The sequence below is a fragment of the Corvus hawaiiensis genome, chromosome 6 (genome assembly GCF_020740725.1).
Source record: "Corvus hawaiiensis isolate bCorHaw1 chromosome 6, bCorHaw1.pri.cur, whole genome shotgun sequence".
Lineage (NCBI taxonomy): Eukaryota > Metazoa > Chordata > Aves > Passeriformes > Corvidae > Corvus > Corvus hawaiiensis.
The window spans coordinates 54,173,634-54,187,734 of record NC_063218.1 but is presented as its reverse complement, the minus strand read 5'-3'; the positions used below and the strand labels follow the sequence as shown (position 1 = coordinate 54,187,734).

Genomic DNA, 14,101 nt, shown 5'->3' with positions numbered 1-14,101 from the left:
AGAGAGACTTCAGTGTGGACTTTGGTGTGCTTGTGACGGGAGGGGGGTCAAATCTCAGGGTCCCTCTCTGGAGGCACCAGCTCGGGCTGTTTCTGTGTTGCTGCGCCTGCAGGAAGTGGATTTATCGAGGGAGACAGCTGCGACTGTGCCATGGGAAAGCTGGGGTGGAAGCGGTGAGGAAGCGAGGTCTGGGTGTGGGAGTGTGTGTTTGGGGAGGCAGCGGGGCCAGCGCGGGTCACTGGAGCCGCGGCTGTGAAGGGGCGGCGGCGCCAGCAGCGAGAGTGGATTCCTGCGCTGGGAGCGTGCTGGCAGAGCCTGGTGAATGGTGAGACGGGGAAGTTTCCTGAAGCGCGCGGCTGCCGAGCTGCCGGGGGCCGGGGCGGCGGGGCAGGGGCAGCGCGGAGCCGCGGCGTTCTCGGTGGCAGCGCAGGTGTCAGGAGCCGCGTGCGGTCGATGGCGACGCCGGGAGCCGCCGGGGGGTGACCGCCTCCTTCCTGCGCTGGCGGCGAGGCGAGCGCGGGGCCGCAGCTGCGGCAGCAGCGCCATGTGCCAGCGCCGCCGCGAGGGACCGGGGAGCCGGCAGCTGCCACCCCCGCGGGGGCTGCGGGCACGGCGGGCGGGGAGCACCCCAAGGATGGGGGCTTTGGGCTTTGCAGGTGCCGGGGCTGAGGGTGGTCGCAGCGCGGCTTTTGGTGGGATTTGGGGTGCAGCGTGTCCCCATCAGTCAGGATGGCTGTGGGCAGGCTCCAGCAGCGGAGTTGGAGGCACGGGGGGGTAGAGGAAGGGCCCCCGCAGGCCAGGTGCTGTGGGGGGGCTGTCTCCCCCCGGGGACATCCGGGTGGCAGCCCACTGTGGCGGGCTGTGTGACGCCAGAAGCGGAGGCGAGCCTCATATTTGGGCACGGAGCAGGTTATTGGAGGCCGCGGCCCCGCAGCCGGGAGATGAGGCCCTGATAAAGGGTGCCCTGGTGCTGCTGCTGCCTCCGTTGGCTCGGGCGCTGCCCAGACATCCCCTGGCTGCGCGGGGCTCGGCGCCGGGGCCATGGGGCCGATGGCGGCGCTGGGGCTGCTGGTGTGCGCGCAGCTGTGTGCGGGTGAGCGCCGGGCGGCGGGAGCGGGGCCCGCGGCGGTGGCGGGCCCGGCTCAGCAGCCTCCGTGCCGCAGGCTCCGGGGAGCTGCGTCTGGTGGGCGGCGGCGGGCGCTGTGCCGGGCGCGTGGAGGTGAAGCACGGCGGGGAGTGGGGCTCCGTCTGCGTCTACGACTTCGACTGGGAAGCCCATTGGGCCATCGTGGTGTGCCGGCAGCTGGGCTGTGGCCAGGTGGCCAAGGCGTCCACGTACGCCCCGTTCGGGCAGGGCACCGGGCGCATCTGGCTCCAGCCCGTGTGCCGCGGCACCGAGGAGGCGCTGGAGAAGTGTCCGCACTTCGGGTGGGGACAGCACTTCTGCGGCCACGAGTCGGATGCGGGGGTGACCTGCAGAGGTGAGGGGACGCGCTGGCAGTGCCGGGGCTGCCACGTTGTGCTTGAGCATCCCCGGCAGGGCTGAGCCGTGCCGGTGTCCCGGTGCAGATGCCGTGGAGCTGAGGCTGGCGGGCGGCGGCAGTCCCTGCGCCGGGAGGGTGGAAGTGAAGCTGCGGGGACGCTGGGGCTCGGTGGCAGATGACTTCTGGGACATGGAGGACGCCGAGGTGGTGTGCCAGCATCTGGGCTGTGGCTCGGCTGCCGGTGCCTACTCTGCCTTCGAGATCTTTGGTGCAGGGGATGGGCCCATCAATCTGGCCAGGGTGGAATGCAAAGGAAATGAGTCCACTCTCTGGGACTGCGGGATCCGTGGCTGGGGTCCCTATTATTTCGACCATGATTGGGACACTGCTGTTACTTGCCAAGGTAGGAACCGGACTGGGGAGGATGTGGCACTTCATGCACATCCCCGAACACTGATCCTGCACTGCTCGCGCAGGATTTTCCCGGCTGGTCGGAGGTGATGGAGCGTGTGCCGGGCGGCTGGAGGTACGTCAGGGCCGGGCCTGGGTGGGTGTCTGCGAGGATCAGGTGGACATGAAGGTGGCGCAGGTGGTTTGCCGGGAGCTGGGCTGTGGAGCGGCGCTCTCCATCCCCGGCAGCGAGCGATTTGGGGCAGGATCGGGGCCGCTCTGGGACGGGGGCTTGCAGTGCAATGGCACCGAGCCCCTCCTCAGCGCCTGTGCCCGGCATCGGCCCCACAGCCAGGGCTGCAGCACCGGCCCTGCCAGCGTCATCTGCTCCCGTAAGTGCCGGGGACACCGGGGGCTGTTGGGCTCCCTGCGCCATCGCCCCCCTCAACGCCCTTTCTGCCACAGCCTACACGGGCTTCCGGCTGGGCAACAGCAGCTCGGGATGCACCGGGCGGGTGGAGGTGGCAGTGAGGGGGACGTGGGGCTCCGTGTGTGCCAGCGAGTGGGAGCTGGCCGATGCGCACGTCCTGTGCCGCCACCTGGGCTGCGGCCGCGCCTTCACCGTGCCCCCGGGAGGCTCCTTTGGCAGCGGGGACGGGCCACTGCGGCCGGACGCCTTCGGCTGCAGCGGGAGCGAGCGGCACCCGGGCGAGTGCCCCGTGGCCGTGCTGGGGAAGCCCCCCTGTGCCCCCGGAAACGCCGCTGCCGTCAACTGCTCAGGTGTGTACGGCACCTGCGGGAGGTGCTTTAAGGGCTATTGGGACCCCCTAAGAATTGGGAGCAGAGGATGCAGGGATGTTTTGGAGTGAAGCATGGTCTGAGCCAGGTGCCACAGCCCCATGCTTCTGCTGGTGATTTTGCAGGTGTTGGTGGCTACGTCGAGTCCCTGCGGCTGGTGGAGGGTCAGAGCTTTTGCGATGGGCGGCTGGAGGAGACCATAACCAGCCCGGCATGGCGCCGTGTGCCTGTGGAGCAGTGGAACTCATGGGATGTCCACATGGTTTGTGCAGTGCTGGGCTGTGGCGTTCCCAAGGACGTTAACACCTCCTTGGGTACGGCCACTGTCGTGAGCAGCAGCCCCAGCGAGATGGACATCATGACTGAAGAGACGGACATTTTGGACGTGGGTTCTGCGCTGACCAGCAGCCGTGAGAAGATGGATGATGTAGTGGAGAACATGGACGATGTCTCAGGGATGGGCCCTGCACCAACCAGCAGCCCTGAGGGGATGGTCATCGTCTGCTCAGGTGGGTGTCCCGAGAAGGGCTGGAGGTGGCGGTGGCCCAGGCAGCCACCCCAACCCGGTGTTTCGGTGGCCGCAGGCAGCCGGCGGGTGAGGCTGGTGGGGAGCTCTGGGCGCTGCGCCGGGCGCGTGGAGGTCTATTCCGGTGGCACGTGGAGCGCCGTCTGCCAGGAAGGCTGGGAGCTGCGGGACGCCGCCGTTGTCTGCCGGGAGCTGGGCTGTGGCACGGCGCTGGAGGCACCGAGCTCGGCGCGCTTCGGTGCCGGCCCGGGGCCGCTGTGGCCGTACATCCCTGCCTGCTCCGGGAGCGAGGAGTCTCTCTGGGAATGCGGGCGTTCGGAAGGGCGCGAGTGCGGGCGTGGCGGCGGGGCAGGGGCCGTCTGCTCAGGTCAGTGCCGGGCACCCCAGATCGGGGTCCAGCAGAGCCCCCGGGGGGGTTGCTGGCCGTGCCGTGACCGCCCTGCACCCCTTGCAGAGCAGCTCTCCGTGCGGCTGGCGGGCGGCCGCGGGCGCTGCCGCGGGTTCCTGGAGGTGTCCCACAACGGCACCTGGGGCCGCGTGTGCGCCGACGGCACCAGCCCCGGCACCGCCAACACCGTCTGCCAACAGCTGGGCTGTGGGCCCCGGGGCTGGCTGTCGGCCGTCCCCGCCCAGCAGCCGGCCCCCGCCTGGCTGGCCTGGGTGGGCTGTGAGGACGGGGCCCGCTCGCTCTGGGGGTGCCCCTCGGCACCCTGGAATCTGCAGAGCTGCGGCCCAGGCGGGGACGCCCACGTGGCTTGTGATGGGGACAGTGATGGCATCGCTGAGACGGACACTACCCCGCATCCCGACGGTGCCACGAGCACAGGTAGCTGTGCCCGTGCCAGCACCCCCAAGGCCGGGATGGCTGGGATCGCGCTCCGCTCACTTCTTGCCCGTGTCCCCACACAGGTGTCCGTGGCAGCACAGCCGCAGCGGTGACCGCGGGGACTGTGCCTGTGCCAACTGTCCTGTGCGTGGTGCTGGGGACGCTGCTGTGCGTGGCCCTGGGCGCCCTGGCCGTGCTGCTGTGCCGTGCCCGCGCCTGGCGCCGAGGTGGGTCCTGGCGGGTGGGGGCTGGCACAGACCCGGTTTGGGGGTTCCGGGGCTCCCGCGCTGCGGAACGGCTCAGAAGGTGGGCAGGGCTGCCCCCGCTGCCACCCACCCACCTGGCCAGGGCCCCAGGTAAACGCTGCGTCTCGTTCCAGGCCCTGGCAGAGCTGCAGATGCCGTCTCCAACGCTGTCTACGAGGAGCTGGACTACACCGCGATGCCGGAGTACCAGGAGGTGCCCAGTCGCCCGGGTGGGTGCAGCCCCTGTGCCCCAGCTCTGCCCGGAGAGGGGGCTCTGCCCCACAGCCCCATGGCAGCTCCGGGTCCCAGTGGCCCAGCAGTGGCTCCTCGCCAGGGGCTGGGGGTGTCCCTCGGTCCCACGGCAGCCCTGCTGTGTGGTGTGAGGTTGCGTCACCCTCGGTGCCGCTTGAGGCCACGCCCAAGTCCCTGTTTCTCCCCTGCAGGTTCCCTGTCAGAGGGGTCGGTGAAGAAGCTGCCCTATTACACCGGCGACAGCGTGGAGGGGAGTGACACCGAGGCAAGCCCAGGTAGGGCCACAGGGCAGGAAGCCAGTGGGGAGTGCTGGGGACATGGCACACACTCGGGCAGGGGAGCTGAGGGGACAAGTCCCCCTCTTGTTAGCGTGTAGCGAGCATGGCCTTTCCCTGTGGGACCCAAGGGCCACCAGCACATCCCCGGTGGCAAGGCCATTGGGCATGGCAGAGCCAGGGCCGCTGGGTCACTTCCATGGACCCTGCGCCTGTCCCAGAGCCCCCTGCCCGGCCCGAGCACGGAACCCCGGATGGCTACGACGATGCCCTGGGTGTGCCACAGGAGCCCCCTGCTCCCAGCACTGGGGACATCTCCGAGGGCGTGGCACAGAGGAGGTGGATCTGTGTCCTCCCCACAGGTAAGAGGGCTCACAGCTGCCCTGTCCCCTCTGCAGAGGCACTGCATGGCAGGCTTTGGCTGTGGGGGTGGGCAGGGATCCGGCTGCAGATCCATGGGTGCTGCAGCCAGACCCCAGGTGGGGCCTGTCCGGGGGGACGCGGAGCCATCTGCCCCCTGCACCCTTCTGTGCTGTCCCCAAGGTGGGATCTACTCCCCTCCGAGTGCCCCAGGAGCCACCAGGACCCCCTCGGAACAGCCGCCGGTGCACACAGACTATGATGATGTCGGCAGCAGCGCCCTGGGGCCGTCGCCATGAGGATGCCGCAGCCCTGGGGACACGTGTGTGGCGCTGTGCTGGGGCCCTGTCCCCAGGAAGGGGTGGCCCTGCCCACAGAGGTCACCCCTCCCTGTGCAGCAGTGCAGGAAAACAGCTCCTGTGTAGGGATTTTCCTGGATTTCTGTCTGAATTTCCCTTTTCCTCTTATTAAAGACTCTCGTGGTTTGACGCTGGCGTGACGCCAGGCACCCAGAGGAGTTGCTTGCTCACCCTCCCCTGCCTCAGCTGGGCAGAGGAGAGAGGGAAAAAACACTTCAAGGGCAAAACAGGCTTAAGTTAAAGTTACAAAGTGAATGTATTGCCAACAGGATCAGAGGAGGATAATGAGAAGTAAAATAAACCCTCAAACACACCTTTTCTTCCCCCAGCCCCTCCCTCCTTCCCCCCGACAGCGCAGGGAGACAGGGCATGGGGGTTTGGTCATTTCAGCACCGAGATTTTCTTCTGCTGCTCCGGGAGAGGAGTCCTTCCTTCCCCTGTGAGCCTGTGGGGTCCCTCCCACAGGAGACAGTTCTCCACGAACCTCTCCCACGCGGGTCCACTCTCAGCAGCAGCAGCAGCAGCAGCCACCCCGCCCCTGCTGCAGCGTGAGTCCCTCCCACGGGCACACAGCCCTCCCTAAACTGCTGCGCCGTGGGTCTCTTGCACGGGGTGCAGGGCCCCAAGGACAGGCTGCTCCACCTGGAAGCGGGATCCTCTCTCCCCACCGGGTATTCCACTGGAACACAGCCTCCTCCAGGCATCCACCTGCTCTGCCACGGGCACCATCTCCCCCAGGGGCTGCAGGTGGATCTCTGCATCCCCCGTGGATCCCCATGGGCTGCAGGGGCACAGCTGCTTCACCATGGTCGGCACCACGGCCTGCAGAGGCACCTCGGCTCCGGCACCTGGAGCACCTCCTGCCCCTCCTTCTCCACTGACCGTGGTGTCCCATGTTGTTTTCCTCACATGTTCTCACCACCTCCTCTTCTCTGACTAGAAGGTAAAACTGTGTGACTTTGTTTTGATTTCTTCTTAAATATGTCATCACAGAGGTGTTACCAAGCTCTCTCATTGGCCCAGTTTTGGCTAGCAGCAGGTCCATCTTCAGAGCCATCAGCCATTGGCTCTGCCGGACATGGTGAAAACTTGCAGGAGCTTCTCAAAGGAGCGTCCTCTGTGGCCCCCCCGCTCCCAAAAACCAGGCCATGCAAAAGCAATACAAAGCACAAACTGTCTGGAGACCGAGTTCCAGGGCTTGGACCTCACTCCGGGGCTGGCACCTCCATCCTGGGTACATCAGCCATCCCTCGGGGACGTGGGGCAGGACCTGGAAGCACAGATGCATCCCTGGGCACGGTGGGCTAAAGGGGAAGGGCACAGGGAGTTTGCTGGGCTTGGCCATGGCAGGGCCCTCACCCCAGGCTCCGCAGATGGCAGATGGGATGCCGCAGCTGCTGGCAGAGCTGCAGGATGCCGTGGGCTCCCAGCTCGTTGTCCCTCAGGTCCAGGCAGGTGAGACGGGGCCCCTGCAGCAGCCGCGCGGCCAGCGCTGGGCACAGCAGGCGCCCGACAGCCGGCAGCTGCCCAGCCTGTGGGGCCGAGGGAAACAGGGAAGGAGCGCTTTGGCCTCGGCTCGGTGAGCTGCCCCAGGTGGGAAGGGCGCAGCAGTGGCTGAGGTCCTCGCAGCAGCAGGGGCTGGTGAGGCGGGAATACCGCAGCCCAACGGGAAGTCTCGGGAAAGACCCTCAGAGCCGTCCAAGGGTCCCCAGAGGTACCCGTGGACCCGGAGAGCTCCTGTCCCCTCTGCCCGGGGCAGCAGCCACCCAGCCGCACACCGCCCTCCGCTTCGGGTGCCCGCACCCACCGGCCCCGCTTTGGGCTCCGTGCCGTGCGTGCGTCTCTCAGCGGAGCAGGTCCGGGCCACTGCCCGGTGCCGCAGTGCCCGGCAGCGCGGAGGGACGGGGCAGGGCAGCTCCTCCGTGCCGCCGCCGCCGCGCAGCGAGGGACCGCGGGACGTTCTGCTGGTGAGGGATTCCTGGGGTGCAGGTGGATGGGGAGCAGCTGCAGTTCCAGCTGCTCGGTTTGCTGTGCGTGGGAAGTGCCGGAACTTTGCATAGTGAAGGGGCCGGGAAACCGTGGCCCCGGCCAGGTGAGGGACCCTGAGAGACACAGCAGGAGACGAGGATGAGGAGGAAGAGAGACTTCAGTGTGGACTTTGGTGTGCTTGTGACGGGAGGGGGGTCAAATCTCAGGGACCCTCTCTAGAGGCACCAGCTCGGGCTGTTTCTGTGTTGCTGCGCCTGCGGGAAGTGGATTTATCGAGGGAGACACCTGCGACTGTGTTCCGGTTTGGCCAAATTTAGAAATATACCTCTGAGAGAAGGCACAAACCCCCCCCCCCCCCCCCCCCCGGTTCGGGAAAAAATAAATTTTCCTCGAAGGAAAGTGAAGGAGAGAAAACTGTTTATTTACCAAAGACACGGGAAAAGGAAAATAAGGCTAAATAATAAAATGTTTCGCTGTGGAGGAAAAACCTGGGAAAGTGTTAGAGTCCTCCCTTTGGTCTCCTCGGAGCTGGGGCTTGGGCCAGGGCCAGGCCCTCTGTGCCCGGTGGAAAGTCCTCCCGATGTGCTCTGAGGTTGAAAGCAGTCCAGTAGAAAAGGGAGAAAATCCGGAATTCCAGAGAAGGAAAAGCAAAATCCAACTCTCAGTCTCTCTCCGGAGAACAAGAAACTGAAAACAACTGGCCAAAAGCTGACTGGAAAGCAGCAAGCCGGGTGCTTCCTCGCTCCCCTGCCACAGCTGGGGTGGGGAAAAAAGTCACTATCTCTACTTGACCTTGAACAAGCTGCAAACTGCTTTGAAAAAGTTTTGCTCAGCTTTTCCTTCCCCCTCTCAGGCTCAGTTTAGAGGCATAGAAAAGCACAAAAATTAATTTTGGGCATAAGCAGCGATATGGGATACACATCATAAGGTCACCCCAAGACAGACTGTGCCATGGGAAAGCTGGGGTGGAAGCGGTGAGGAAGCGAGGTCTGGGTGTGGGAGTGTGTGTTTGGGGAGGCAGCGGGGCCGGCGCGGGTCACTGGAGCCGCGGCTGTGAAGGGGCGGCGGCGCCAGCAGCGAGAGTGGATTCCTGCGCTGGGAGCGTGCTGGCAGAGCCTGGTGAATGGTGAGACGGGGAAGTTTCCTGAAGCGCGCGGCTGCCGAGCTGCCGGGGGCCGTGGCGGCGGGGCAGGGGCAGCGCGGAGCCGCGGCGTTCTCGGCGGCAGCGCAGGTGTCAGGAGCCGCGTGCGGTCGATGGCGATGCCGGGAGCCGCCGGGGGGTGACCGCCTCCTTCCTGCGCTGGCGGCGAGGCGAGCGCGGGGCCGCAGCTGCGGCAGCAGCGCCATGTGCCAGCGCCGCCGCGAGGGACCGGGGAGCCGGCAGCTGCCACCCCCGCGGGGGCTGCGGGCACGGCGGGCGGGGAGCACCCCAAGGATGGGGGCTTTGGGCTTTGCAGGTACCGGGGCTGAGGGTGGTCGCAGCGCGGCTTTTGGTGGGATTTGGGGTGCAGCGTGTCCCCATCAGTCAGGATGGCTGTGGGCAGGCTCCAGCAGCGGAGTTGGAGGCACGGGGGGGTAGAGGAAGGGCCCCCGCAGGCCAGGTGCTGTGGGGGGGCTGTCTCCCCCCGGGGACATCCGGGTGGCAGCCCACTGTGGCGGGCTGTGTGACGCCAGAAGCGGAGGCGAGCCTCATATTTGGGCACGGAGCAGGTTATTGGAGGCCGCGGCCCTGCAGCCGGGAGATGAGGCCCTGATAAAGGGTGCCCTGGTGCTGCTGCTGCCTCCGTTGGCTCGGGCGCTGCCCAGACATCCCCTGGCTGCGCGGGGCTCGGCGCCGGGGCCATGGGGCCGATGGCGGCGCTGGGGCTGCTGGTGTGCGCGCAGCTGTGTGCGGGTGAGCGCCGGGCGGCGGGGAGCGGGGCCCGCGGCGGTGGCGGGCCCGGCTCAGCAGCCTCCGTGCCGCAGGCTCCGGGGAGCTGCGTCTGGTGGGCGGCGGCGGGCGCTGTGCCGGGCGCGTGGAGGTGAAGCACGGCGGGGAGTGGGGCTCCGTCTGCGTCTTCGACTTCGACTGGGAAGCCCATTGGGCCATCGTGGTGTGCCGGCAGCTGGGCTGTGGCCGGGTGGCCAAGGCGTCCACGTACGCCCCGTTCGGGCAGGGCACCGGGCGCATCTGGCTCCAGCCCTTCTTCTGCCGCGGCACCGAGGAGGCGCTGGAGGAGTGTCCGCACTTCGGATGGGGACAGCACTTCTGCGGCCACGAGTCGGATGCGGGGGTGACCTGCAGAGGTGAGGGGACGCGCTGGCGGTGCCAGGGCTGCCACGTTGTGCTTGAGCATCCCCGGCAGGGCTGAGCCGTGCCGGTGTCCCGGTGCAGATGCCGTGGAGCTGAGGCTGGCGGGCGGCGGCAGTCCCTGCGCCGGGAGGGTGGAAGTGAAGCTGCGGGGACGCTGGGGCTCGGTGGGAGATGACTTCTGGGACATGGAGGACGCCGAGGTGGTGTGCCAGCATCTGGGCTGTGGCTCGGCTGCCGGTGCCTACTCTGCCCTGGAGCGCTTTGGTGCAGGGGATGGGCCCATCAATCTGGCCCGGGTGGACTGCAAAGGAAATGAGTCCACTCTCTGGGACTGCGGGATCCGTGGCTGGGGTCCCTATTATTTCGACCATGATTGGGACACTGCTGTTACTTGCCAAGGTAGGAACCGGACTGGGGAGGATGTGGCACTTCATGCACATCCCCGAACACTGATCCTGCACTGCTCGCGCAGGATTTTCCCGGCTGGTCGGAGGTGATGGAGCGTGTGCCGGGCGGCTGGAGGTACATCAGGGCCGGGCCTGGGTGGGTGTCTGCGAGGATCAGGTGGACATGAAGGTGGCGCAGGTGGTTTGCCGGGAGCTGGGCTGTGGAGCGGCGCTCTCCATCCCCGGCAGCGAGCGATTTGGGGCAGGATCGGGGCCGCTCTGGGACGGGGGCTTGCAGTGCAATGGCACCGAGCCCCTCCTCAGCGCCTGTGCCCGGCATCGGCCCCACAGCCAGGGCTGCAGCACCGGCCCTGCCAGCGTCATCTGCTCCCGTAAGTGCCGGGGACACCGGGGGCTGTTGGGCTCCCTGCGCCATCGCCCCCCTCAACGCCCTTTCTGCCACAGCCTACACGGGCTTCCGGCTGGGCAACAGCAGCTCGGGATGCACCGGGCGGGTGGAGGTGGCAGTGAGGGGGACGTGGGGCTCCGTGTGCGCCAGCGAGTGGGAGCTGGCCGATGCGCACGTCCTGTGCCGCCACCTGGGCTGCGGCCGCGCCTTCACCGTGCCCCCGGGAGGCTCCTTTGGCAGCGGGGACGGGCCACTGCGGCCGGACGCCTTCGGCTGCAGCGGGAGCGAGCGGCACCCGGGCGAGTGCCCCGTGGCCGTGCTGGGGAAGCCCCCCTGTGCCCCCGGAAACGCCGCTGCCGTCAACTGCTCAGGTGTGTACGGCACCTGCGGGAGGTGCATGAAGGGCTTTTTGGCCCCCCCAAGAATTGGGAGCAGAGGATGCAGGGATGTTTTGGAGTGAAGCATGGTCTGAGCCAGGTGCCACAGCCCCATGCTTCTGCTGGTGATTTTGCAGGTGTTGGTGGCTTCGTCGAGTCCCTGCGGCTGGTGGAGGGTCAGAGCTTGTGCGATGGGCGGCTGGAGGAGACCATAACCAGCCTGGCATGGCGCCGTGTGCCTGTGGAGCAGTGGAACTCATGGGATGTCCACATGGTTTGCGCAGTGCTGGGCTGTGGTGTTCCCATGGACGTTTACATCTCCTTGGGTACGGTCACTGTTGGGGGCGGCAGCAGCCCCAGCGAAATGGACATCATGACTGAAGAGATGGACATTTTGGACGTGGGTTCTGCGCTGACCAGCAGCGGTGAGAAAATTGATGAGGAGATGGAATATGTCACAGGGACAGGCCTTGCAACAACAAGACGCCATGAGAAGATGGGTGAGGAGCTGGAGAACATGGATGATGTCTCAGGGATGGGCCCTGCATCAATCACCAGGCCTGAGGAGTTGGTCATTGTCTGCTCAGGTGGGTGTCCCGAGAAGGGCTGGAGGTGGCAGTGGCCCAGGCAGCCACCCCAACCCGGTGTTTCGGTGGCCGCAGGCAGCCGGCGGGTGAGGCTGGTGGGGAGCTCTGGGCGCTGCGCCGGGCAGGTGGAGGTCTATTCCGGTGGCACGTGGAGCGCCGTCTGCCAGGAAGGCTGGGAGCTGCGGGACGCCGCCGTTGTCTGCCGGGAGCTGGGCTGTGGCACGGCGCTGGAGGCACCGAGCTCGGCGCGCTTCGGTGCCGGCCCGGGGCCTCTGTGGCCGTACATCCCCGACTGCTCCGGGAGCGAGGAGTCTCTCTGGGAATGCGGGCGTTCGGAAGGGCGCGAGTGCGGGCGTGGCGGCGGGGCAGGGGCCGTCTGCTCAGGTCAGTGCCGGGCACCCCAGATCGGGGTCCAGCAGAGCCCCCGGGGGGTTGCTGGCCGTGCCGTGACCGCCCTGCACCCCTTGCAGAGCAGCTCTCCGTGCGGCTGGCGGGCGGCCGCGGGCGCTGCCGCGGGTTCCTGGAGGTGTCCCACAACGGCACCTGGGGCCGCGTGTGCGCCAACGGCACCAGCCCCGGCACCGCCAACACCGTCTGCCAACAGCTGGGCTGTGGGCCCCGGGGCTGGCTGTCGGCCGTCCCCGCCCAGCAGCCGGCCCCCGCCTGGCTGGCCTGGGTGGGCTGTGAGGACGGGGCCCGCTCGCTCTGGGGGTGCCCCTCGGCACCCTGGAATCTGCAGAGCTGCGGCCCAGGCGGGGACGCCCACGTGGCTTGTGATGGGGACAGTGATGGCATCGCTGAGACGGACACAACCCCCCATCCCGACGGTGCCACGAGCACAGGTAGCTGTGCCCGTGCCAGCACCCCCAAGGCCGGGATGGCTGGGATCGCGCTCCGCTCACTTCTTGCCCGTGTCCCCACACAGGTGTCCGTGGCAGCACAGCCGCAGCGGTGACCGCGGGGACTGTGCCTGTGCCAACTGTCTTGTGCGTGGTGCTGGGGACGCTGCTGTGCGTGGCCCTGGGCGCCCTGGCCGTGCTGCTGTGCCGTGCCCGCGCCTGGCGCCGAGGTGGGTCCTGGCGGGTGGGGGCTGGCACAGACCCGGTTTGGGGGTTCCGGGGCTCCCGCGCTGCGGAACGGCTCAGAAGGTGGGCAGGGCTGCTCCCGCTGCCACCCACCCACCTGGCCAGGGCCCCAGGTAAACGCTGCGTCTCGTTCCAGGCCCTGGCAGAGCTGCAGATGCCGTCTCCAACGCTGTCTACGAGGAGCTGGACTACACCGCGATGCCGGAGTACCAGGAGGTGCCCAGTCGCCCGGGTGGGTGCAGTCCCTGTACCCCAGCTCTGCCCGGAGAGGGGGCTCTGCCCCACAGCCCCATGGCAGCTCAGGGTCCCGGTGGCCCAGCAGTGGCTCCTCGCCAGGGGCTGGGGGTGTCCCTCGGTCCCACGGCAGCCCCGCTGTGTGGTGTGAGGTTGCGTCACCCTCGGTGCCGCTTGAGGCCACGCCCAAGTCCCTGTTTCTCCCCTGCAGGTTCCCTGTCAGAGGGGTCGGTGAAGAAGCTGCCCTATTACACCGGCGACAGCGTGGAGGGGAGTGACACCGAGGCAAGCCCAGGTAGGGCCACAGGGCAGGAAGCCAGTGGGGAGTGCTGGGGACATGGCACACACTCGGGCAGGGGAGCTGAGGGGACAAGTCCCCCTCTTGTTAGTGTGTAGCAAGCGTGGCCACTAGCACATCCCCGGTGGCAAGGCCGTTGAGCATGGCAGAGCCAGGGCCGCTGGGTCACTGCCATGGACCCTGTGCCTGTCCCAGAGCCCCCTGCCCGGCCCGAGCACGGAACCCCGGATGGCTACGACGATGCCCTGGGTGTGCCACAGGAGCCCCCTGCTCCCAGCACTGGGGACATCTCCGAGGGCGTGGCACAGAGGAGGTGGATCTGTGTCCTCCCCACAGGTAAGAGGGCTCACAGCTGCCCTGTCCCCTCTGCAGAGGCACTGCATGGCAGGCTTTGGCTGTGGGGGTGGGCAGGGATCCGGCTGCAGATCCATGGGTGCTGCAGCCAGACCCCAGGTGGGGCCTGTCCGGGGGGACGCGGAGCCGTCTGCCCCCTGCACCCTTCTGTGCTGTCCCCAAGGTGGGATCTACTCCCCTCCGAGTGCCCCAGGAGCCACCAGGACCCCCTCGGAACAGCCGCCGGTGCACACAGACTATGATGATGTCGGCAGCAGCGCCCTGGGGCCGTCGCCATGAGGATGCCGCAGCCCTGGGGACACGTGTGTGGCGCTGTGCTGGGGCCCTGTCCCCAGGAAGGGGTGGCCCTGCCCACAGAGGTCACGCCTCCCTGTGCAGCAGTGCAGGAAAACAGCTCCTGATTTTCTTTGATTTCTGTCTGAATTTCCTTTTTTTCCTATTAAAACACAAACTGGTCATAGACTCATACCCATGGCTGGGACCTCACTCTGGGGCTGGCACGTGCGTCCCTGGTACATCAGTCATCTCTCGGGTAGGTGGGGCAGGAACTGGAAGCACAGATGCATCCCTGGGT

At 67.3% G+C, this 14,101-nt stretch overlaps 1 protein-coding gene across 1 annotated transcript; it reads left to right on the top strand.

Annotated features, from left to right (window-relative positions):
- Positions 1-347: 347 nt before the first annotated feature.
- On the top strand, positions 348-13,995 carry LOC125327687 (antigen WC1.1-like). Its single transcript, XM_048307474.1, is given in 29 exon segments — positions 348-1,093; positions 1,164-1,481; positions 1,570-1,887; positions 1,961-2,266; positions 2,340-2,734; positions 2,737-3,181; positions 3,257-3,565; positions 3,653-4,024; positions 4,108-4,251; positions 4,404-4,499; positions 4,713-4,796; positions 5,018-5,158; positions 5,340-5,422; positions 6,889-7,094; positions 7,275-7,482; positions 7,711-7,805; positions 8,488-8,630; positions 9,470-9,790; positions 9,879-10,196; positions 10,270-10,575; positions 10,649-10,963; positions 11,107-11,556; positions 11,632-11,940; positions 12,027-12,398; positions 12,482-12,625; positions 12,778-12,873; positions 13,087-13,170; positions 13,369-13,509; positions 13,691-13,995. Coding segments are annotated over 29 exon segments (6,678 nt in total). The 5' UTR covers positions 348-1,050; the 3' UTR covers positions 13,807-13,995.
- The last annotated feature ends 106 nt before the right edge of the window (positions 13,996-14,101 follow it).